The 25,200-nt window shown below is 47.0% G+C and overlaps 2 protein-coding genes across 5 annotated transcripts in view; both read right to left on the bottom strand.

The window, feature by feature from the left end:
- IP6K1 (inositol hexakisphosphate kinase 1) overlaps positions 1-14,774 on the bottom strand; it is a 50,366-nt gene extending 35,592 nt beyond the window's left edge. For all 3 annotated transcript variants that reach the window (XM_045530211.1, XM_045530212.1, XM_045530213.1), the window contains exons 1-2: positions 14,594-14,774; positions 2,495-2,566 (exon numbers count right to left, since the gene is read on the bottom strand). The gene's annotated coding sequence lies outside the window, so the exon portion shown is untranslated. The remainder of the gene's footprint in view (positions 1-2,494; positions 2,567-14,593) is intronic.
- Positions 14,775-16,759: 1,985 nt separating this feature from the next.
- CDHR4 (cadherin related family member 4) lies at positions 16,760-24,048 on the bottom strand. 2 transcript variants are annotated; one of them, XM_045530208.1, is made up of 19 exons: positions 23,826-24,046; positions 23,326-23,510; positions 23,069-23,231; positions 22,901-22,992; positions 22,278-22,388; positions 21,578-21,681; positions 21,301-21,437; positions 20,892-21,075; positions 20,642-20,795; positions 20,294-20,387; positions 19,799-19,999; positions 19,579-19,718; positions 19,169-19,319; positions 18,852-19,072; positions 18,471-18,610; positions 17,910-17,966; positions 17,720-17,807; positions 17,457-17,484; positions 16,760-16,909 (listed from the first exon to the last, which is right to left on the bottom strand). In XM_045530208.1, exons 1-19 carry the CDS (start codon positions 23,872-23,874, stop codon positions 16,854-16,856), a joined length of 2,355 nt encoding a protein of 784 aa, XP_045386164.1. In that variant the 5' UTR covers positions 23,875-24,046; the 3' UTR covers positions 16,760-16,853. The 2 variants fall into 2 exon arrangements, with proteins under 2 accessions (XP_045386164.1, XP_045386163.1); XM_045530207.1 differs by having other exon boundaries at positions 17,457-17,487; positions 20,892-21,437; positions 23,826-24,048.
- Between the last annotated feature and the right edge of the window lie 1,152 nt (positions 24,049-25,200).

Raw genomic sequence — 25,200 nt, 5'->3', positions numbered from 1 at the left:
AAAAAAAATGTTAGTTTCTTATAAAACTAGACGTATAACTATCCTATGATCCAGCAATTCTACTCCCTTCAAGAGAAATTAAAACTTATACAAAAAAATTCAGAGAAGATTTACTTACTAGGCAAACACAGGAAACAGCCCAGATACACATTACGAACTATAGTGTTCATGCAATGAAATACAACATAAAAATAAAATCCTTTTTATTTTAAACTACTGATAAAGAAACAGCATGGAAAAATTAAAACATTACACTGTGTGAAAGAAGCCTTACACAAGAGTACATGCAGTATGATTCCATTTATACAAAGTTTCAGAACAGGCCAAACTGATCTACCATGAAAAAACTCAGAGCAGAGGTTATCTTTGGCTAGTACTAAATGGTAGTTTAAATCAACCCCTATATTAAAGAAAACAAATTTAAAACACAGGGTGGTAATAACCAAGAGTATCCTGTTGAAAAAAAATGTTTATTAAATTAAGTTGTTCACATAACTCTAACAGCAGTTTGCCAGTTATCAACATATTGCCTCTTAGCACCAAAACCATCCTTCGTTGCCCGCTCTGCAAAAATGGAGACGAGCGCATTAAATATTTTTCCTTTGCCAGCTGATGTTAAGCTTTTTCAGCAGAGGATACTGGAGAAACAGTGCAAAAGGAAGAAGCTTTTCTTCCTAGTTCCCATTATGCTCCTCTCACCAGGCCCCCACTACCCAGTCAGCTCCCCTGGTGTCCAGACACTGCTAACTAACTCCCACAGTGGACTGGCTTTCTCCAACAACTCACTCAAGCGGTTTCATGGCAGAGTGCCCTCAGCAAAACTCCTTCTTGTAAATGGCTTTCTCCACCATCCCAGAGGGTAGATTTCCAGCAAGTTCTGGAGGGTTGATTTCCAGCATGTTCTGCCAGCATGGCACAACAATTATTTCTTTGCCATCTAGTTAGGCATGACCATGCCCTCCCCTCCAACAAAGTATAAATCTCAGCCCTGGGAAGATGTCTTCCTTGAGTACTCTGTATCAGCCCTAGGGGTAGTAGCTGCTCCTTTATATAGTCTTCCTATATTCTTGAGAGTTTTACTTCTGACTAGCCAATCCCTCATTACTTCAGTCTCTGTTATAGGTAATAATTCTTTATATAATCCCAATTCTACCAACGAAAAGTAATAGTGTAAACAGCCAAGTTAACATGCTTAAGGTCCAAGTGGCCTGGTACACTCTGTTTCACGAAGTCACTCAAACTTAACGCTTGGCTCTCTGAGGCCAAAGTCAGCAAATATTCTTTGGAGATACTCGTGAAATACCTAATACAACCACATATTAATATTTTATAATATATCTTCCCAAACAGAGAAGACACTTTTTTTTTAGAGAAAAATCTCACTCTATCACCCAGGCTGGAGTGCAGTGGGTCAACCATAGCTCAGTGGCCAGGTGTGGTGGCTCACGCCTATAATCCTAGCACTCTGGGAGGCTGAGGCAGGCAGATTGTTTGAGCTCAGGAGTTCGAGACCAGCCTGAGCAAGAGCGAGACCCCAATCTCTACTAAAAATAGAAAAAAATTATATGGACAGCTAAAAACATATGTAGAAAAATTAGCCGGGCATGGTGGCGCATGCCTGTAGTCCCAGCTACTCGGGAGGCTGAGGCAGGAGGATTGTTTGAGTTCAGGAGTTCGAGACCAGCCTGAGCAAGAGCGAGACCCCCATCTCTACTAAAAATAGAAAGAAATTATATGGACAGCTAAAAATATATGTAGAAAAATTAGCCGGGCATGGTGGCACATGCCTGTAGTCCCAGCTACTCGGGAGGCTGAGGCAGAAGGATTGTTTGAGTTCAGGAGTTCGAGACCAGCCTGAGCAAGAGCGAGACCCCCATCTCTACTAAAAATAGAAAGAAATTATATGGACAGCTAAAAATATATGTAGAAAAATTAGCCGGGCATGGTGGCACCTGCCTGTAGTCCCAGCTACTCGGGAGGCTGAGGCAGAAGGATTGCTTGAGCCCAGGAGTTTGAGGTTGCTGTGAGCTAGGCTGATGCCATGGCACTCTACCCCGGGCAACACAGTGAGACTCTGTCTCCAAAAAAAAAAAAAAAATCATAGCTCACTGAAGCCTCTAACTCGAAGCACATGCCACCAAACTCAGCTAATTTTTTTTTTTTTTTTTTGAGACAGTGTTTCAATATGTTGTCCATGTTGCTCTCAAACTCCTGCCTCAAGCAATCCTCTTGCCTCAGCCTCCCAAAGTGCTGGGATTATAGGCGTGAGCCGCTGCACCCAGACAAGAAACTTAATATTTACTATATTTTCTATACTAATGAACTCACTTTAATTTTTGCAGCATTGTCTCCATGAAGAATACCAAAAATAGTGAACCAAAATAGCCTATGTACATTCTGTACTTGCCTGAAATATCTAGTGTGCTGCTTAGCCCTGACCCACACATCTTCCCGTTGAACAGAAATATTTATAAATAAATTTCACATTACTCACCACCAAACCAATTTTTTGTCCAAATAGCAACTATAAATTCTCCAAATCAATCAGGGAACATCAGAATAAAATCTGCAAAAAAAAAAAAACAAACCTTTTTAAAAGTATTTATATCATCAAATACATATTGAGTGTCCACAATAAATAAGAAGCCCTATAGAACAAATATTGTACTAATAAGACGAACACAGTTTCTGCCTTTAGAGAACTGAAAGTCACAGTGCAAGGCAAGTAAAGATGAGACATAAATAAGCAATTTTAATACAGTATATGGTAAATGGTACAATTAACAATGTACTCTGGGGGCCAGGTGTGGTGGCTCACGCCTATAATCCTGCACTCTGGGAGGCTGAGGCAGGTGGATCGCTCAAGGTTAGGAGTTCAAGACCAGCCTGAGTAAGAGCGAGACCCCATCACTACTAAAAATAGAAAGAAATTATCTGGCCAACTAAAAAATATATATATAGAAAAAATTAGCTGGGCATGGTGGCGCATGCCTGTAGTCCCAGCTACTCGGGAGGCTGAGGCAGCAGGATCTCTTAAGCCCAGGAGTTTGAGGTTGCTGTGAGCTAGGCTGACGCCACAGCACTCTAGCCCGAGCAACAAAGCGAGACAATGTCTCAAAAAAAAAAAAAAAAAATGTACTCTGTATCAGGAGTGGCCATCAACCAAGAAGGACAACAAGGGTTAGGAAAGGCTTCTTAAAGGGTACAGAATCTAATTTGAGATCTGAAAGAGGGGAGAAAACAGAAACCAAAAATAAGAACATGGGCAAAGGCTCAGAGGGGAAAGAGTGATCATCACCTGAAACATATGAAGCTGAAGGGTCAAGAGACACAATTAGAGAGATTGATAAAAGCCAGATGGTGAAGTGTCTCATCTACCAGAATCAGGAGTCCTTACTCTGAGAGGACTAGGAAGTCACTGAACAGCTTTAACAGAAGGTCAAGAGCTGAGATTTGCAAGGGCCACAGTGTGGAGCAGATTGGAGCAGGTAAGACTGTAACAGTCAAACCAAACCATTCCCAAAATAGTTTTGAAAAACTAAAGCAAGACATATGTTAACCACCTAACAAGCTTCTCTTCTATCTGATCAACTCTGAGGCAGAAAAAGTAGGTATCATGAATCCAATATTACAAGTAGTAGAAAGAGAAGTCAGCTGACTCACTTAAGGTGGCACAGCCAGAAAGTATGTACTAAAAACATCAGCATTCACATTCCTTGCCTAGTTCCTATGAGAACACCAAGATGTCTTTTCAGTCTAGCGTGAAGAGGCAAGCATCACTCAGTGCAGAGCTGAGTGAGGTTAGCACTCTTGGTAGTACACTTGTAGGATGATTTCCTCAGACAGTTTACTGCCTTTGCAAAATGATGTGACAAACCTTTCAGACACTAGAGACAACACTCTCCATGCTCCCTCACACTACAGAAAACCAAGGCCACAGGGTGTGAGAAGCGAGAATGAATGGTCAGGATGCCAGTTTCAAACCAGGCTTGCGGTGAACCTACAGTGTGTCCTTAAGAAAGTATTAATAATTTACTCTCTGTACAACTTTGGTCATCATCTAAAACCTAAATACAACAATTGCCGAAGTCCCCACATTCTAAAAAATGTTCAAGATTCTGTAACTATCCCACCTACAGAAAGAACGGTATCCTAGTAACCTTCACATTATAGCTCCAATGTTTTCAAGGGTGCTCATATAATTTTGTAATACTCAGTAAATACTCAGTGCTGACAACCAGCATCAATGTCCATGGTCAGGAGAAAATGTTCTGAGAAGAGAGGTTGAAAATTTTTCCTTAGGCAATAAATTAAGAGGAAAAAAACCCATCTAAACCCAGTAGTGGTTACTTGCATTACAAAACTAACTTATAGGGCTGGTGCGATGACTCACACCTGTAATCCTACAACTCTGGGAGGCTGAGGTGGAAGGAGTTTGAGGTCAGGAGTTTGAGACCAGCCTCAGCAAGAGCAAGACCCCATCTCTACCAAAAATAGAAAAAATTAGCTGGGCATGGTGGCATGTGCCTATAGTCCCAGCTACTGAGGAGGCTGATGCAGGAGGATTGCTTGAGCCCAAGAGCTGGAGGTTGCAGTGAGCTATGATGATGCCACTGCACTCTATCTGGGCCAACAGAACGAGACTGTCTCAAGAAAAAAGAAAAAACCAATTTATAAGCCAACTCGAAAGAGAAGGTCTATCACCCTCTCCAATGCTCTACACTGGCCGGGGGGCAAACTTGTTGGCTTAACTTCAACCACCAGGACAATGCAATAATTCAGATACAAGGCCTCTGTGGGGCTCCACTGACGATATTTAAGACAAAATTCCAATTTTTTTACAAGGAAAAGCTGAAGTAATAATATATGAAAACAAAATTATTGATATGAGAATAAACTGCAGCAAAGACTGCCAGTATACCAGGGCCACTCACATAGTCTTCAGCGGACATAGCAATCAGATTGGTTGCAAGGACCAAAAAGTACTACTACTCCCAAAGGGTTCCGAATGAGCAGAGAGGAGAAGCAAAGGCCCTTGTCTGGCTTTTATGGTTTACTAAGTCAAATGAATGATTAAAGAACCAATTATCTGAACACTCTCTAATGAAGGATTTTAGCCTAATTTCAGGTTGTATGAAGACTAGAAAACTTACCTGCTCTATTCAATAGGTATGACCCCAACTATAGTTTTATACTTAAAAAGATAAAATTCTTAAAGGAGAGTTGGTTTTGATTTGTTTTTAATCACCCCTAAGTGCTTTTACCTAAAAGGAACTCATGATACTTCATGATTCTTTGCTGGTGTTTTCTTATAAACCCTCAGATTCTTTTTTTTTTTTTTTCCTGAAACAGAGTCTTGCTCTGTTGCCTGGGCTAGAGTGCCATGGCATCAGCCTAGCTCACAGCAATCTCCAACTCCTGGGCTCAAGCAATCCTCCTGCCTCAGCCTCCCGAGTAGCTGGGACTACAGAAGTGCACCACCATGCCCAGCTAATTTTCTCTGTTTTTAGTAGAGACGGGGTCTCACTCTTGCTCAGGCTGGTCTCGAACTCCTGAGCCCAAGGGATCCTCCTGTCTCAGCCTCCCAGAGTGCTAGGATTATAGGTGTGAGCCACTGCACCCCACCTCAGATTCTTGATAAAGATTTTTACCACAGAAACTTCATTTACCAAGACATTTTACAAACAGTTCCAAGATGTAGGCTCTCAGCAGCCCACATGGGCCAGTATTTCAGTAAGGGCCACAAGCTAGCAACCAGATTTGCTCAACAGCATAGATTACATTTTCTCAGGTAAAATGATTACCTACTCAGAGCCCAATTTTCCAGGTATCATGCAAGGGTGTGAAGCTGTTTTAAAGGAAAAGAAAAGTTGCCTACATTTAACAGATGAAGAAACTAAAGCACACAGAAGATAAGCAGATGGAAGCTAAAGCAGAAAATGAAGAAAATTGTATCTGGCCCTCCTTGTAATAAGTTCTGAATCTAAAGTCCATCTAAATTCACGACAAATATAAAATGCCACATTAATGTTCTTTAAAAAGAGTTGTCCTTTTAAAAAATAAATAATAAGAAGAGTTTTTCATTCTAAGGAAAACACAAACATCGAAATCTATTTTGTACAAAACACAGTTACATAGATGGTTAGAGCAGCTTTATTCATAATTGTCAAGACTGGGAAGCAACCAAGATGTCCTCAATAGGCAGATGGATAAACTGTAGTACAGAAAATGAAATATTATTCAGTGCTAAAAATAAATGAGCTATCAAGCTATGAAAAGACAAGGAGAAACCTTAACTGCATGTTACTTATTACTAAGTGAAAGCAGTCAATCTAAAAAGGCTACATACTGTACGATTCCAACTGTATATCATTCTGGAAAAGGCAAAACTATGGAGATGGGCCAGGTGTGGTGGCTCAAGCCTAAAATCCCAGCACTTTGGAAAGCCAAAGTGGGAGAATTGCATGAAGCCAGGGGTATAAGACCCCCCTGGGCAACACAACGAGACCCCATCTCTACAAGCAAAATTTAAAAATTTAAAAATAGCTGAGCATAGTGGCACGTACCTATAGTCCCAACTACCTAGGAGGGTGAGGCGGGAGGATCGCTTAAACTAAGGAGTTCAAGGCTGCAACTGAGCTACGATAACGCCACTGCACTCCAGCCTGGGCAACAGAACAAAGCCACCCTGTTTCTTAAAAACAAACAAACAAAAAAAAAAAAATTTTGGAGATGATAAAAAGATGAGTGGTTGCCAGGGAGTAGGAGGAAGGGAAAGATAAATAGGTGGAGCACAGAAGATTTTTAGGGCAGTGAAACCATTCTACATCATACTATGATGGACACATGTAATCACATGTAACTACACATTTGCCAGACGCCAAAAAATGTACAATACCAAAAGTGAACCCTAATGTGAACTATGGACTTCGGGTGATAATGACTTGTCAATGTATGTTTATCAATTATAATAAATCTGGTGTGAGATGTTGATAGTGGGAGAGGCTATGCATGTGTCAGGGCAGGGGGTATATGGAACTCTCTGTACCTTCCATTCAACTTTGCTGTGAACCTAAAACTGCTCTAAAAAATAAAACCTATCTTACAAAAGAATTATTCAATTTTTCTAACTTTTATCTTGGTGGTTATTACATAGGTGCATACATATGTGAAAAAAATCACCAAATTTTATGCATTTCATACCAATTTTATACCTCAATAAGAGTCATTCAAAAAGAAAATAAAAATTTAACACAGCAAACTAATCATTTGAGGCGGGGAAAATCTGTGCTTAAACTAACACTGGAAGGCAGAGCCTGTCTATCTTACAAGGCACAGGCATTGTCTGAAAACTAATACTCTCTGGCTGTGTGGACTGAATATCTTAATCTCAGTTTCCTCCTGTGTAAAATGAGTGTACCACTACTTGTCTCATAGGGCTGATAAAACAAAAATTCCTTCTTTCATCCACTTATTTAAAAGAAAAACACACAGACCAGGAACTAAAGATTCCAATCAAGCATGAGGAATATTACATATTGCTTCTCTTCTAACAAACTATAAGTAAAATATAGACACAAATACTTTACTAAAATGCCTTCAAAAGACACAGTACTTAAAGAACAATTTTCTTACTTCAACCAATTCCTATGTCAGTTTCATTCCTCTTAAATCCCCAACCTACCTTATCCAAAAAGTATCATCTTACCAGCTCCATAAGAATCATTTAATTCCTGAAGAGATGTGGGAAGCTTTAAGAAGGTTCTGATAACCAAGTTCTTGGCTACAAAGAAACTAATCACTGAACACCGGCCCAAGAAATCAGTGGAGAAACAGAAATAAATATTCCAGGCTGAGATACACATAATAGGCAACCTGTGGAAATGACCTTTAATAGGAGGGGAATTTAAGGGATGAATACTCATCACCAAAAGCACTGCCTGTGGCTCCCAGAAATTGGTATCTAGAACACTTAGCTAGAGCTCTTTGACACAAAAGACTATACAGTCAATTCTCAATACTGATGATAGTTATGTTCCATAAAGTCACTGTGTACACTGGGTTACATACAATCAGTGGAAGTTCCTGTGAGCCTCTGGCCACAATATTTTCATCAACCAATCGATACATAACCTTCTAGATCTGCATACATATAATATAAAATCTTTTATGTATGCTTCTGCTTAAAGACACCTTATTGGCCAGGCACAGTGGCTCTCGCCTGTAATCCTAGCACTCTGGGAGGCTGAGGCGGGAGGATCACTTAAGGTCAGGAGTTTGAGACCAGCTGGAGCATGAGGTACTAAAAATAGAACTAGCTGGGCATGGTGGCGGGCACCTGTAATCTCAGCTACTTGGGAGGCTGAGGCAGGAGAATTGCTTGAGTCCAGGAGTTTGAGGTTGCTGTGAGCTAGGCTGATACCACAGCACTCTGGCCCAGGTGACAGAGCAAGACTCCACCTCAAAAAATGAAAAGAATAAAAAAAATAAAGACTTCTTAATATATATTACTGATTTATTAACACTGAACTCACAGCCAACAGCACTACAATTCATGCCTGAAGAAAACTTACCTAACACACCTATTTTCTTTCTAAGACACATCATAGCCTTCATGTGCTTAGAACACCAGACAACACTTCAACACTAAATTTAGAGGCCAGTTTAAACATCAAAATCAACAAAAATGCAGGGTGTGGTGGCTCATCCCAGTAATCCTAACACTCTGGTAGGCCGAGGTGGGAGGATTGCTTGAGGTCAGGAGTCTGAGACCAGCCTGGGCAAAATAGTAAGACGCCTGTCTCCAAAAAATTAAAAAAATTAGGCCGGGCGTGGTGGCTCACGCCTGTAATCCTAGCACTCTGGGAGGCCGAGGAGGTGGATAGCTCAAGGTCAGGAGTTCGAGACCAGCCTGAGCAAGAGCAAGAGCAAGACTCCATCTCTACTAAAAACAGAAATAAATTATCTGGACAACTAAAACTATATATATATAAAAAATTATCCGAGCATGGTGGCGCATGTCTGTAGTCCCAGCTACTCGGGAGGCTGAGGCAGTAGGATCGCTTGAGCCCAGGAGTTTGAGGTTGCTGTGAGCTGGGCTGACGCCACGGCACTCTAGCCCGGGCAACAGAGCAAGACTCTGTCTCAAAAAAAAAAAAAAAAAATTAGCCAGGCGTGGTAGCACATGCCTATAGTCAAAGTAACTCAGGAGGTTGAGGTGGGAGGATCATTTGAACCCAGGAATTCAAGACCAAACTGGGCAACACGGTGGGACCCTGTCTCAAAAATACTTTTTAATTTTTAAAAATCAGGAAGTTTCACATTAAAATCCAAATTTCTGGTTCTCTTTTAAAAAAAATCATAGGATCTGGCAACACAACAATTGTCTTAAACTGAGCAACACTTACCCTTTAGATAGGGCCTGTGCTCTCTAGCTCACCCTGGTTCCCACCACTCCCCAATGCCCTTACTCACTCCTGCTTCTCTCATTCACTGCCAACTGGCCTCTGAGGTGAATGCACATTTTACCAACACAGATGTTTAGAATATCTTGCTGGCTACAAAACGGTACAAATCAGGATGTACAGCATAATCCCAATTTTGTAAAAGTTATGACATAAGAAGTCTGGTTACACACTTAAACACTAACAGTAAAGTTACAGATGAGCCTTTATTTTTATTTCTTCTTGTCTACTCATATTTTTTACTAGTGAATATGTATTACTTATATAAGTTTTTAAATAACAGCTTTATTGATATGATACATCATACAATTCACCCATTAAAATGTACAATTCAATGGTTTTTAGTATATCCACAGGAATGTGCAACCATCGCCACAATTTCAGAACATTTTCACCACCTCAAAGTTCCCTGGTGGTCAGGTGGTTAGGATTTGGTGCTCTCACCACCTCAGGAAATCCCATACCCTTTCGCTATCACTTCCCTATCCCCCAACCACCCCCATCCCTAAGCAACCACTAATCCACTTTCTGACTCTAGAATTTCCTATTCTGGGTATGTCATATAAATGTAGACTTTTGTGCCTGACTTCTTTCACTTAATATAATGTTTCTGAGGTTCATCCATGTTGTGGCATGTATCAGTACTTCATTCCTTTTTATTGTAGAATAATGTTCTGCTGTATGTATATACCACATTTTATTTATCTGTTTATCAGTTGATGGAGATTTGAGTTGCCTCACTCTTTGGCTATTATAAATAATGCTGCTATAAACATTCATGCACAAGTTTTTGTGTGGATATTTATTTTCATTTATCTTGGGTAGATAACTAGGAGAGGGACTGTTGGGTCATATGGTAACTCTATGTTTAACCACTTAAAGAATTCCCAGGCTGTTTTCCAAAGTGGCCCATTTTACATTCCCATTAGTAGTATATGAAGGCTCCAATTTCTCCACATCCCTATTTACATTTGTCATTATCTGACTTGATTACAGAATAAATTGTTTGATAATTGTTCATTCAATCATAATACACCCAGATTTTTATGAACTTCAAGGTGCTCTTATTTACTGACATCAAATTTTACACTTGAAAAGAATCCAGTCCTAGACCTGCTCCCCTAGCCTGCCCTCCTTTTGTACAATGAGGGGACTGGAATAAATGAGCAAAACCCACAAATAAAACTTTTATGGAAGAGATCAAAAGCAGATTATGCAGGCACTCAACAAAACAAAGTCCCTGACGAGGATCCAGCACTGAAGAGAACATGTGTTCCCATCAAAACTCACTTGTAATGTTTTCTACATAAATGTAACTTCAAGCCACAGCAGCACACATGAGAGACCTGATCTATTATCTTCCATAAAAGAACCAAGATGTCTTAGGTTATTCTACCCAGAATCCACTGCTCAAATCCTGCTGTGGTAGGAGAAATGAAAATCTATATTTAAAAGCAGTGCAAAAGCACAGACCCAGTACCACAAAGACACAAAATGCCTGACTGCTTCCTTGCTCCAAGTCAGAGACAAAAATGCACCGTGCAGCCTTTCACCAACTCTGTCCATTACTGCTCCTTACAGTGTCAGGCAAGCATGGAGAAGAGGGCAGGCAGCAAATACTACTATTTACAGCAGCCCAAGGTGCCAGAGAGATCAAGAATCAATGAAGAAAAGGACCTAAGAATACCGGCACCCAGTGCCATAATGTTCATATTCACCAACCATGTTTTCCAAGTCAAAACTGGCATTTTAGCCAGGAAGGAAGATGGCTCACACAGCCCCTTCTGAAATGTGCAATTACTTTCTGTTTTCAGGTCTGAGTTCTGCCCTTTGAGCAAGTTCTGCAACTCTGAGGATGGGCCTGCCTCCATAAGACACTAGAGTCAACATGTACAAGCACTTTAGGCAGAGTAGAAGGTGGAAATTCATGGCCACCAAAACCCCATTTCTATTTGCCCACTCCCTTCCGTTCCCTGTTTAATTACAGGTGTTTCCAATGCAGACAAATGTAGTACATCTTTATAAATATTTAGTCCTCATCTACTACTTGCAGGTGCTTTTAAAACACAAAAAGGTATAAAATACAGTCCCTGTCAGAAAGGAATTGGGTCCTACCAGAACAAAAAACTATTCTTAAAAGAGCAAATACTAGTTTGTTTTTTACTTAAGGGCAATAATGCTACTGCAGTTCAGAAGGTGTGAAGTATATCCCCAGGAGCTGGAATGTTTTAGGGGCATTTTATAAAGAAGGTAGGCAGAAACTGAACTGCACTCCAGAGGAAAAAATAGTGAAACTTAAGGAAAAGGGCAACCCAAGTAGGGGCAAAGGTCACTGGATTCAGCAGTGAGAGGATTTGTATAGAGAAATAATATGTATGGAATGTTTAGGAAACCATTTGGTTAGTGGGGATTAGGATAAACCCTGGAGAGGTGAGCTGGAGCCAGCTGGGCAATAAGCACCCTGAATGCCACATTAGGACATCAGATCTTATCCCATAGGCCTGCAGCAGTTCCTGACTTCAGCGTAGGATCTCCATAGTCTATGAAGTGTGTTGAAAGTGCTGAGTTTACACGTGAATTATACAAAGACAAAGAAATTAAAGTGGATGGAGAGTCTGCCATTATAACAACAGCCTCATTCATCTGCACGTAAAAATGCCCAATGCAGGCCAGGCGAAGTGGCTCATGCCTATAATCCTAGCATTCTGGTGTCCACTTGCTCAAGGCTTCTTGGGCGTGGCTCCAGGTAAAATCTTTTTAAATTAAAAAAAAAAAAAAATCCTAGCACTCTGGGAGGCTGAGGCGGGAGGATCGCTTGAGCTCAGGAGTTGGAGACCAGCCTGAGAAAGAGGGAGACCCCCATCTCTACTAAAAATAGAAAAATTAGCTAGGTGTCATGGCACACACCTGTAGTCAGGAGGCTAAGGCAGGAGGATAGTCTGAGACCAGAAGTTTGAGGTTGCAGTGAGCTACAATGATATCACTGCACTGTACCCTGGGTGTCAGAGCAAGATTCTGACTCAAAAAAAAAAAAAGCCCAACACAGAAGTACTACTATTATAGTACTGTAATAACCATGCTGAATCAAGTACCATCCACTACTCACAAATATTCGCGAAGTAGTAAAAGCATTAAAGGCAATAAAAGTTCTTAGACATTCTGATTTCCTTAGGATAGCAGTTCTAACATAGAATTATAAAATGGATGGATTTAATAGGTCCTTCAACTCTGTAAAATTATATGCAAAAGTCAGTGTTGTGAACTTGGCTAAGGATAGAGTCTCCTTCTACATTTCAAAGAGGTCCAATATTCAAAACAGGATAAGAGCCTAACTTAGGGTTATTTTAACAAAAACCAGCAAGAATTTAACCCTGTGGCTGCCTTAACTTTCTAAAAGACTTGTTAAAAGGGGGGGATGATTAAGTTGGGGCAATTTTGAGAAGCTCCTAGTATTTTAGTATCTCCCTCCTTTATTTTCAAGAACTGCCGAAGAAACTGGTCTTACCAATGTCAAAACTCGTTAAAGATTTTTAAAAATGGCCTGAGGGAAGGCAATGAAATTAATAACTAGAGACTACTCAACTTCTCTCTCTTCTATTAAGTACAGCATAATCTCACGCAAACAGCAACAAGCTGCCAGCCTCCTCTGGTTTTGGCATCTGCTTTCCAAAAAGATCTCCTCTTGACCAAGGAACTAGTTTCTTTCAAAATTAAAAATTCAGAAGTGACAAGATCCTAACAGAAGTGCACAAAGTAGCGCTGCTTGACTTCTTAGTCATCTCATGCAGGCTTGTTACCACCACATAAAAGATGGCTGTGTAGAGAACCCAAGGGAACATAGGTAAAGAGAATGTCTTCTGGAGCACTCAGAACTCTTCCTAGACCTGAACATTCTGCCCAGGATCTCCAACCCTCCTACCCTCACAGGAAAGGGGTCTGACTGTCTGTTTTCATTAAGCAAGATACATTTACTACTGTTAAAAGTGAATTTAGGTGGGCATGGTGGCTCAATCCTGTAATTCTTGCATTTTGGAAGGCGAGGCGGGAGGACTGCTTGACGCCAGGAATTTGAGACCAGCCTGAGCAAAAGGGAGACCCCGTCTCTACAAAAAAATAGAAAAATTAGCTGGTCGTGGTGGTGCACGCCTACAGTCTCAGCTACTTGGGAGGCTGAGACAGGAGAACTGCTTGAGCCCAGGAGTCTGAGGCTGTAGTGAGCTATGATGACGCCACTGCATTCTAGCCCAGGAGACAGAGTGAGACCCTATCTCAAAAAAAAAAAAAAAAAAGTGAATTTGGCAGCTCAATATCATCCACAACAAAAACAAGCCTTATTTCCTTCTCCGATCCTAACACTCCTAAATTTCCTTTGTCTCTTGATAAACTGGCGGAATATCTCTTTAGGAGATAAAATTAATCAAGTCATCACCATAGTATTCACTTTCTCTTAAAGCAAAAAAAGTAAGACATTACTACTCACCAAAAAGTGGTAGTCAAGAACCAAAGAAAATATGTTCCAAAATAAAATTCAGGTATTATGGACATTTAACCGGCTCTTCAGGAGGAAGCAAATGGTGAGCTCCGAGGAGCACGTGAGCTTTCGAACCGGTCTCAGGAGTAAGGAGCCAGGCAAAGGGTCTTCACTCTGCCAGAATTACAGGGCCATGACACCGACCTGCCTGGCTTGAGGGGGCTTTGGCCTGCTTCATCTAGTCTTAGTCTCTAGCGGTCTGAAAATCACTCGCACGGGCGACATCGAAGAAAGAGGTAAGCGTATTTCCCACCCAGGAACAACACAGCCCAGGAGAGCATCAGGCTGGCACCGGACACGCTTCAGCGCTCCAGGTCGGCGGAGCCCGGGGCTTCGGTCACAGAAATTGGTTTCCCGCTACTCTGCCGGCCAGCCCTCAGGCACCAGGCTCTCCGACCTCCACCCGGACTGTCCCTCGGCTTTGGTGCCAACAGCTATAAGGCTCGGCGGGCGAGCGGCCGGTCAAGACGCTCGAAGGATGTTCAGCGATGCTCGGCCGAAGCCCCAGCCCCACGCGCGCCCACTCCAATCCCGCACCCGCCGTCGCCCTTCTCGCAGACGTCAGGCCGGTCTTTCGGCCCGGCTCCTGTCAACTCACCGGCCTGGCCTGGGCAGCGGGCGCCCACGGCTCCCCACGGGAGCTGGGCCCCCTGGGCCTCCAGGTTTCGGCCCGCCCCCTGGCAGGCAGCGCAGGTGGCTGAACCCCGCAGCAGCGGCCCCTCACCGGCCGCTCGGTACAGCTCCCGGCGCTGCCCACTGGGTACGGATCAACAACAAGATGGCGGCCAGCCGAGGGGGCGGGGGCCGGGCGTCATAGTAACCAGGATGCTAAAGAACCCGCCCCCTACTGAGGCTATCCCCAATCAACAGCCTCTTCACCCTATGCCCGAGAGAGTGCTTTCCGACGACAGGTCAGCCGTCCTGTCGGTCAGAGTCTGCCTCTCAGAGCCCGTGCCGAACGCCTGGGGCACCTGACTGTGACGGCACGGGTTAGCGCATGCGCACCGTTCTTGGAGTTGCTGGCGGCGTTTTCGCTGGCGACTGCGAGGCCGGGTCGTCCTTGGCCTCGTTGCTTGAATGGCTTGGGTGTGTAGCCCGCAGCTTCTTGTCATACACTCGTGCACACTTAAGAAATGTCAGCAGTGTGCTATTTGCTTGTCACCCACCCTGGGAAGGAGAGGGGTGTTGTCCCCTGTTCACTCTGGTGAGGAAACTGAGGCGCAGAGAGGGGAGGCCAAGCCAAGGTCACGCCACTTCTGGAAGTGGAAGGGCAGGGTCTTGCACCTCCTACTGGTTCCAGAGCATACAGAGCCTCTTCCCAGTGGCTTCCCTAGCTTTGCCTCTCACTAGTCTCAAGGTGCAGCCTTCTGTGCTGCCCCAGCAGCCTCTGGCCCGTTGCCCACGCTTGTCTTGCCTGAAGTTCAGTACCCAGCACAAGCCCTGACACACAGCAGGCACTCCTTCTTTTCTGCCCTAGAACATCTTGTCTTGAGTTCCTATAACAGCATCTTTTGCCTTGGACTGTCATGACTTGCCTCTCAGGTGGACTATGGTCCCAGGAAGATGGTCAGACCTTGTTCCCCACATAGGATACCAGATGAAGTCATATGGCCTGGGACTACACCCAGATGCCCCAACTTGAGCCTTAACCTCTCTGAGCTTTGATTGTCCCATCTGTAAAATGAGGATAAAAGTCACTCTTCTCAGAGATGAAGATTTAAGGAGCCCTTACAGCAGGGTAAGTACATAGGAAAAACCTGCCTATAGCCATTTCCTGTTGCAACCTCCTCCCAGATTGCTGTCCCTGAGGCCTGCTCTAACACTCCCACTTTGGTGGGAGCCCCATAAAGGGTGTTATTCCCTCCGAAGACATTTAGCTTCTTCCTGGGCCTGGGGTACCATACCTGGCTCAGGAAGGGAGGTCCTCCAGTGCTCTAAGAGGGTCCAGGCCCACAGACTTACCAGAGGGGGAAAGATTGAGATAGCCTAAGAATCCCACAGTAAGGGTAGCCTCCTTCCACCCAGACAGCTGGTCCTCTTGGAGAGCTGGCAGTAGCCTGAGACCTGATGCCAGGCTGGATGTGGGGAGTGGGCCAGCATTGTACCCAGCAAGACCTGCCCTCCTGCAGGTTGCTGTAGGCCACCTGGCTACAGGCCAACTGCTCAACTCAGCACTAGGGAGAGCTGAGGGCAGAGGAAACAGATTAGGAAGAAAAGGCAACACTGCCTCAGGTGATTAACAGAAGGGGCTTCTGTTAATCTCTCTAGGACCAGCCATGCCACAGGGTTCTCAAGTATGCACCACCCATCACCCCATTGCCAAAGCTCCCAATCCTTCCCAAGAAAACCTCCACATACAGTTGGCAAACTGCCCCCAAAGTTTTGTGGGGCCCTCAAAAAGCATCGGTATCCTCTCTGTAGGAAAAGGAAGCAGGTAGACTCTAAGGGACTTACTGACTGGAGGCTCCCACAGTCATCAACAAAGATAACATCCTTTTACTCCTGCAAAGTGTCAATCGCTGTCAGAGCATTATTTAATGCCTTCTTAAAAGAAAAATAGAAAATAAAGCTGGGCATGAATCGCACCTGTGACTAGCCACTGCACTCCAGCCTGGGCGAAATAGTGAGACCTGTCTCTAAAGAAAAAAAAAATTACCTACACTCTAGAGTGTTCTCACAAGGTAGGACATTCTCCAAGTGAGAACAAGGAAACACAGATCTCAGAGTTTCTCCCACACAAAGTTTACAAGGCTGTGACTTTTCTGTTCGTATTTTTTTTATTATCGAATCAACTTGAAAACACAGTCCCTGATCATGTGAAAAAGAAATTCCACACAGAGAGAGGCAGCTGCTTGGCCTTAGAGCCAGCGCCGGGTTCCTGTGCGCGTGTTGAATAGGTAGTCTCTGCCTGTACCTGAGCCCAGATGAGCAGGAGAGAGAGAAGGCGCTGCTGGCCCCAGCAGAACTGCCTCCCTCCCCTAAGGGTAAGGGAAGACATTCCAGGACTCTAGGTGTGATGCCCACTGCTGGGATCCAACCTGTGCCCTCCCTCCCTCCCTCCCTCCCTCAGCAAATTCTCTGAAGTCTGATTCAGATGCTCAGGAAGCCTCCTTGAGTCTCCAAAACTGGACAACAGCTTTCCTAAGCCCAGTGCCAGATCACTCTACCATAATTCACTGGTGACACTGGACTATCTGGGGGCCTCTCCTCTCACCACCAACCCTCCCCCTGTGGGTAGGGACCAGACCAGATATGAGTCATCTCCAGGCCTCGCAGGTGTTTGACAAAGGTTGCCTGAAGGGTGAGTAGGGGTGGGAGCAGAGCCAATTCAGGGAAAAAGTAAATGGACAGTGGATGCCTGGTAGTAGGAGGAGATACTGAGTTGGGGTCAGGAGAAGAAGAGATAACTGAGATGGGGTGAGGGGCCAGGAAAAGAATAGTTTAGGATGAGGGGGACTCACGGGAGTCCTGTGCTCTGCCATCAAAATGCTGCTGAGGGAAAAAATGAGAGGTACAATGAGTTGAACCCTGCCCACACGGGAGCAGACGGAGGCCTGCCCCTGGAGGGGCCAGGAGCCCACCTGCCTCCTCCATCCTGATGGTGGTGGTGTGGTCACTCCCACAGGGGTAGCCATTCACAGGGAAGGGGGCAGGCTTGGTAGGGGCAGGGGAGTACTCTGGAGCAGCCTCACTGCCCACTACTCGGGAGAGTGAGTTGACATACCAGGCTTATGATGCTGCTGGGTGCCTGGGACATCTCCATCCTTGGTGCCTCCACAAACCCTTCAATCGGTCCCTCGGTTCCCTGAATGCTATGGCAAAGTGGCAGCAGGAATACAGGATCAGGCTCTGGGCCGTAGCCTGAGTTTAAGAGATGGGCACCTAGGCACAGAGATATGCAAAGGGAGACTCACCTGTTTAGCAGCAGAGCCTGGGCTGGTTTGCTTGGTTCCTGCAGCAGCTGGGCCAACCTAAAATGCCAGGAGAAGGAACCAAGCACTTAGGGCAGAAGGCCTACTGGCTCCAGGAACCAGCACCACTCATCTATCCCTTTATATTGGGAAAAGTCAATGTGTGTATGCAATACCCAGATTGTTATACCCACTTCCCCTGGGCTCAATCCCATGCTCCCAAGGATCTCAGAGTCTGTAGAGGCAGGGCAGGTTTCCAGTAGAGGGCAGGTGTCAGGAATAGGGGTAAATGCTCAAAGCATGACTGACTCAGTGTTTCAAGCCCGGAGCTTATCCACACCCATCCCATTCCAAGACTGGGCTCTGCTAATGATAGAGATTGCTTCCTCCCAGTGTCTCTCTGATTCTAATCCGAAGACATCATGAAGGAGAGCAGCCTTCCTCAATATCAGTTTGCCCATCAACTTAGGCATTGTCATCAAATCTTGGGTGAAACCACTTATCACAGCTGGGGTCCATATGTGGGCTGAGGGCAGGCACGGAGCACAGGAATAGCAACCGTACCCCTGGAGGAGTTTGCAGAGGAGCCAGCCCACAGCCAAGAGGAGAAGGGTACCAGTAGCTGTCAGCACCACCACAAACCAGGGCTCTGGCTGCCAGAAAGCTTCCACATCTGTCACAAGCAGGGGTATCATCGAGGGCACCTGAAATGAAAGGCACAGCCTTACCACTGCCCTGCCAAAATGCCCTGACCACCCAGCCTTCAAACCCCTCCATAGGCTGGGCCATCCCACACCCCAGATTTGCTCTTCTATACTGCCAGCCTCTTTGCACTCAACAGTTTCCTTTAAAATGTCTTCCTGCATTGTTCCTCTGAAAAACTGGGTCTCCTCACCCTCCAAGTTCCTCTCTTCCCATCCCCAACGGCCTGAGGAGCCCCCTCACTGTGGCTCTGTGGGTGCTGGTGGCCACTGTGCTGGCCTTCCAGGGAACTAGATGCACAATGATGGTGGCTGTGGTGCTGAGGTGGGAGATGGAGGGGCCTGCATCGGCGACACAAATCAATAGTTCGTAGGTACGGGGCTGCTCTGGCCAGGGGGGCCCCAGCGCCGGGTCATTGTGCACCAGGATGGCCCCTTGCAGGCTGAATCGGCTCTGGCTATTCCCTGAAAGCAGAGTGGCAGGAGGTGGGGACCATTGATGGCCTTGGGTTGGCACTTACCCTGCAACCTGGAGGCCCCCGTAACCCCCACAGCCCCCACCTCCCACGATGTTATAGGAGAAGGCCAGGCGCTGTGGCTCCTGGGGGATCCGGCATGACACCTTGGTCACTTCCATGCTACGGCCCAGAGAAGTGTAGATGGTGAGTTCCTGAAATGAGGGCTCACATTCGGGGGCATAGTCATTCACATCCTGTGAAAAGGCAGCCAGGTTAGGAATGGGTGCAACCCACTCCCCAAAACTCCAGGCCAGCCCCTCAGCTTCCTCCCACCACAGCCAGAGCTGAGGCATCAGGCAACAGGCTCCAGAGCTTTCCACAATGAGACCCTACTCCCCTCCAGCCAACTAATGGAAGAAACTGAGGCACAGAGTAGAAAAGTGGAATGCAAGAAGGGGAAAAGGTGATTAATATCTTGTTCCAGCCATTTCCAAGGCCGTGGGGCTCAATTACCTCAACCTCAATTGTAATGGTACAGGAACCTGAGCGGTGACAGGTGGGGTCCCAGTCTTGGCCATGGTCAATCAGCAGGACAGTGAGCCTGTACAGCCTCTGCTGCTCATAGTCCAAAGGCCCCAGGAGATGAACCTCCCCTAGAGGGGGTGGCCACAGTCTCAGCCTGCAGAGCCAACTCCAGCTCCACCCATCCATCCCAGCCCTGGAGTGGAAGTACCACTGAGACGGTCCACAGCAAAGATGGCAGGCCAACCAGAGGTGTAGTACTCAACGCTGTCATGCGGGTAATCCATATCCGTGCCCACCACAGAGCCTATGGTGTGGGGCTCTGCGTCCTCCCGAACCCGGAACGTGCGTGGGGCACACACTGGGGAGAACTCATTGACGGGTGTCACCATCACCAGTACTGGCACCTCAGCTGGAGCCCATTTGGCAGTCAGGGAGCTGGCCTGGGGTGCCTAGCCCTGACCTGGAGGTCTGGGGGAGGGAAACATGGCCCTGCCCTGGGGGTCTGAGGAGGGAGAGGGTCTAGAGGGAGGGCAATAGCCCTCCCCTGCTGGTGGTATAAGAGAGATACCCTAGGGGGCTGAAATGGAGACAACCCTGCCCTACTGGATTCTGATGGAGGAGAGATGACCGTGTCCTGAGGATGGGAATGAGGAGGACAGAACAGCCCTGTCCTCAGTGTTCAGGATTGGGTATAGTCACTCACTGGTCATCTGGGGCTGACCACCATCAAGCACCAAGATGGAGGCCGCATACTGGAAGCAGGCTCCAGGAGTGTCACAGTCCAGTGTGGCATTCACCTATCCAGAGGGGCCAGAGAGTGAGGCCTAGCCAAGGCCTACGAGAGCCTGGAGCCACACTGGGCTACCTCAGGCCAGGCCATTTAGAGATAGCCCACCTTGATCCTTTGTTTTCTGGACTGCAAAGCAGGTTGGCTCAACAGCCATACCCCCACCCCTACTCCCACCCCCATGATCTCAGCTGCAGGCCCTTGGACCACCCACCCCTTCCTGCAAACGCCCTGCAAATGGGTCTGGGAGCAGGGGCTGGGTACCTCAAGGACTCTGTCATGAAGGCAGAGGCTGTTGGGGTTAGGAGGGCTGCCGAACAACAGCTGGTAGTCGAAGGTGGCGCCAGCAGAGTCCGGATCAGTGCAAGTGAGGGTGTGTAGCACAGTACCCATAGGGACAGTCTCAGGGATTTGAGACCTGGGAGTGGAGGGCAGGGGACAAGGCAGGAGTCTGGCCCAGCCATGAGCTGTGGCTCTCCCCGCAGCAGCCCAGGTAAGGCTCACGTGTACTCACATCAGGAGCGCTGGGAGGCAGCGCGGGGGCCACTGGTTGACCAACTGCACGTTTACCGTAAGGTCGAGCTTGGCAATGGCCCATGGCCGGAGCCGCTCAAAGGCCTTCACCTGCAGCCTGGTGACCGCCGTGCCTGCTGCGCGAGCCAACTCCAGTGGCGCGATGCTCCGGACCACGCCATCTGCTGGACAGGGTGGGAGGGTAGGGGATGCAGAGTTTTGCCCCACTCCAAGCTCATTCCCGCTCCCACCCAGCCACCCACCCTCCAGATCCTCTGGCAGAAGAATCCCCGTTCTCCTCCACAACCAGGTCTCAAAACAGAAAGGCAAGGAGGTGGTACAGGGCACCTCTGGACCAGCCACAGAGGCATCTAGGCTTCTGGTACCTCCCCTTCCCCTACACCCCTCACCCTGTCCAATGGCGAAGAATGGGCTGGGCATCGGGGAGAGGATTTCATAGCGCAAGTCAGAGCCCCGGGCGTGGACCTGAACCACCTCACTCCCAGGGACCAGGTTCTCGGGGATGGTGATATTCTGGGCCTGCTCCCTGGACCAAAAAGGGGGTACTGGCTACTGCATGCTCCTGCTTTCCCCACTGGAGTCCACAGGGTCCTTCCAGGATGATGCTACAGCAGCCAGCACCCTGATTCCCTGGGGATAGGCCCTGCCTCCCCCACTGTGCCTTACAGGAAGGAGACCTGGCTAGAGGGAGCAGACAAAACCTTCACCATCACCATCCCCTGACAGCTTTGGCCTTGTCCAGAGGACACTGAGATCTGCAGCTGGAAGACCTGCGGTGCACACAGAACAGAGAGGGAATTGTGTCCACCTCTTTGTGCCCAGTCCTGCCCTCAAATGAGTAGTCTCCCTCAGGACCTCTACAAGGAGCCCCAACATTCACTCTTCCCCATGATCTGTCACTCTGCTGACACTCTATACTTTGGGCCATAAATTCTTCTATTAGGATGCAAACGGCCCAAGAAAGAATTATATCTGAGTCATTCACAATGTCAATTATCACCTTAGAGTTACTAAGAGACAGTCACTGAGAAGTGGAAATTTTAAACGGGGAACTTCTGTAACCTCCTCCAGACTGCACGGACCATTTTACCCAGAACATTTTCTTAATGTGTGATTGCCCTAAACACTCTCCTTTCTATTAGCGGGACTGTGAGCTCTCAGAGCCAGGGACTCATCTTTCTGGAACTCCAGAGCCTAGCACAGAATCAGGCCAAGGTGGAAGGATAGCCAGCATGGTGCAGCAGGTACAGGACTGGGAAAGGTAGCATTAGTTAAGGAGACTAAGGAGGCCAAGAACAAACAAATTTCCAGAAGGTAGTGGCTCTACCCAATACATGGATACCCCCAGGTCCCAGGTCATACTCACCTTTCCAGCTTGGCCTTTGAGGCCCTGGGATGGTGCCTGCAGCCAACCTTGCTCATTGATGGAGAAAGGTCCAGGGAAGTATGGAGGGTCCTGGACACTGATAATGCTCATCTGACAGAACAGAGATGCTGGTGACCCCATTCAGCCCCCAGTGCCCTGAGCACCCCTGTCAACATCCTCAACAACCCAGCAGGCACCTGCCCACACCCAATTCTCCCATGCCCCACCACTGACCCTTACTCCAGCCTGGGCTCCCTGACCTCCTCCCTGACCCCTGGCCCTGATCCTCAATCCTTTCTGCTTTTAAACCAATTACTTTGTTTTTTAACTACATTTTTTATTACAAAAGTGATACAGAATTGTCTTGGAGAACTCAGAATACATAGAAGAACTTGAAAGAAGAACTCAGCCCATGAGATGTCCCTATGGGAACAGCCATGGTAACTGTGGGGTGAACAGCACTCAGCAGCTGTCTCCAAGAACCCACATCATGCAAAGGCTTAGCTGTGCCTCTGCAGCAGAGTCCCTTTGCAGGCTGTGCCTGGCCAGGCAGGGACTGAGTTTACTCTCCCTATGCCCCCTGCCCTCATCTTGTCACCCACTATCCCATGTGCTGGGCTTACCTGGGCTCCCTGGGATTCTAGGCCTGGGAGCAGCAGAGTGTACAGCCGGGCCCCAGGTGTGACTGTCTCCGGCACCTGAATCATTTCCCCAGCTGGCCAGAGAGGAGGTCAGAGAGGATCTGTTCAGGCCATGCCTGCCCACACCCTGCCTACTGACCCTTGCCTCACCTTGGCTAGCAAATTGACCAGCACACTGGATATGGCCAGGGTCCCGCTGCACATCCACAAAGAGTGGTCCCTCCATCACATAGTTGCCACATGTGAACCGAAGCTGCAGCTTATAGTGGTTCACCGTCAAGGCATCCAGCCGAGCGGAGCTGCTCAAGGTCACCTGTGGTAGGTGGGCAGTGAGTGCCACGTGGGGCTTTGAGAACTTTGGGTCTGCCCTTGTGCCCCACAGTCCCCAGCTGTATCCATGGCCCTACCTTGCCCACATAGATCCCTTGCCACCTGGCCAAGCTGGGTCGGTTGAAGAAGGTTGTAGCTGGCTGCACATCAAGCAACTCCAGGGTGGGCGTGTGGGAGGAGCAGTTGAAGGAGAAAGACTGAAGGATGGTGCCAGGACCCTGGCTCTCAGAGACATTTATAAACCAGGGCAGGCTGTGGAGGTCTGTGAGGAGCAGACAATCAAGCTGGAGGCACCCCATGTTCATGGAACCAGACATACTAGCATAGTCCAGCCCTTCTACCACAGGGCCTGGCCACATCTTGAGGCCAAGCAGCCAAGGCCTTTCTTTGTCCCCCACATCAAACATTTCACAGACAGGGAGTGAGAACTTGGCCAAGGAAGCAGCCAAGATAAGGAATGATGGTTGAGAACCCTTATGCTTTCCTGCCTCTCCCCCATGCCCTCCTTGGTAGCTTATCTGAGAAGGGTCAGGACTCCAAGGGAAAACCGGGGCTCTCCCACCCACCAGCTCCTCACCAGTGACAACCAGAGCAAAAAGGAGCACCAGGAGCCTGAGCAGCACCATGGTTGCCCGAAGATTCAGACAGCAGAGGAGGCTTCCGGAAGCCAGGCTGTTTCTCAGGCGTACCTTGTTGCTAGGTCAGTTGCTCAAACACAGCTGGGCAGACAGGCCTCCTGGGCCCTCCAGCTTCTAGCCCCACCCATCCCTGGTGACTGAGCTCTAGATCCCTGGCAGGCTTCCAGAGGCCTGAAAAATCCCACTTTCCACTGCCCCCAATGAAAGTCCCTATTCATTACCACAACCCTAAGGGGATGTGAGGGGAGAAGGATCAAGGTTCAGTTGGGGAAACTGGTAGTGCAATCCTTAGAGACAGAGCAAGCCCAGCACCCAGGAAAACTGGGCCCAGGACCTGCGACCCCACAGTCTAAACTCCAGCTGCCCTGCTTCCCCAACACTGACTAGAACATTATCTGCCTATAAAATATGAGCCCAGCCTTCAACAAAATATTTCAAAAGTTGTCTACGTCCAACAAGCAAAAGGAATCCTCTGTGATAGAAATAAAATAGTGGTAAACTTTGTGGATACCAACTGGAGGGGACACAGAGTGGCTTCTTAGAGTGGCTGAGGATGTTCTATATCTTGAGCTGGGTGGCAGGTACATAAATGTCTACAGATTTTAACATTTATTGAGCTGTACCTTTGAGATTTGTCCATTTATTGTATTTGTATATCAATTTTTTAAAAAAGTTCTCTTCATTTGCTCTCTCCAGTTCTTCGCTTCTCATTCTCTTCTCTACCCACCCTAGTCAGGCTTGCTCCTCTCTATACAAAACTGCCCTTGTCAGGGTCCTGAGTGACCTGCACATTGCAGAATCCAGTGGTTTGTTCTCCAGCCTCACCTCCTCACCCGTGCAGCAGTTGATGCTTGTTCCCCTTGGCTCCCAAGTCCCCACACACTCTAATGTTTCTCCCACCTCTCTGGCTGCTCCTTCCCAGCTCCTTTCTGGTTCTGCTTCATCACCTCTACCTCCACCCACTGGAATGTTCCAGGGCACAGTCCTGACTACTGTCCCCCTCTATCTGTACTCATCTCCCCCTATCTCATCCAGGTCCATGCCCTTAAATAGTATCCATTCGCTTTGCCTCCCAGATCCAAGGCTGCTGATCTCTCTCCTGAACTCCAGAGTCATGCACCTAGCAGCTGGCCCTGCCTCTCCTCTGGGATGTCTAGCAGGCATTTCAAAGGTCACATGTCTACAAATGATTGTTTGATTTTCCTCCCCAAACCCACTCTTTTCCAGTCTTTCCCAGTTCAATTTATGGCAATTCCATACAACCAGTCATTTGTTCAGGATGGAAATGTAGGAGTCATGCTCGATGCCCCTTGA

Source organism: Lemur catta, chromosome 18 (assembly GCF_020740605.2).
Source record: "Lemur catta isolate mLemCat1 chromosome 18, mLemCat1.pri, whole genome shotgun sequence".
Classification (NCBI taxonomy): Eukaryota; Metazoa; Chordata; class Mammalia; order Primates; family Lemuridae; genus Lemur; species Lemur catta.
Note: the sequence above shows the minus strand (reverse complement) of the source record. Positions and strands in the feature narration are given on the sequence as shown.

Coding starts and splice junctions, on each gene's coding strand:
- CDHR4 (XM_045530207.1), bottom strand. CDS start 23,874: ATGGTGCTGCTCAGGCTCCTGGTGCTCCTTTTTGCTCTGGTTGTCACT. Junction 20,000..20,293: donor TGGTCAGCCCCAGATGACCA/GTGAGTGACTAT, acceptor AATGGGCTCCAG/CTGAGGTGCCAGTACTGGTG. Junction 17,967..18,470: donor CTCTGCAAACTCCTCCAGGG/GTACGGTTGCTA, acceptor CTGGCATTTTAG/GTTGGCCCAGCTGCTGCAGG.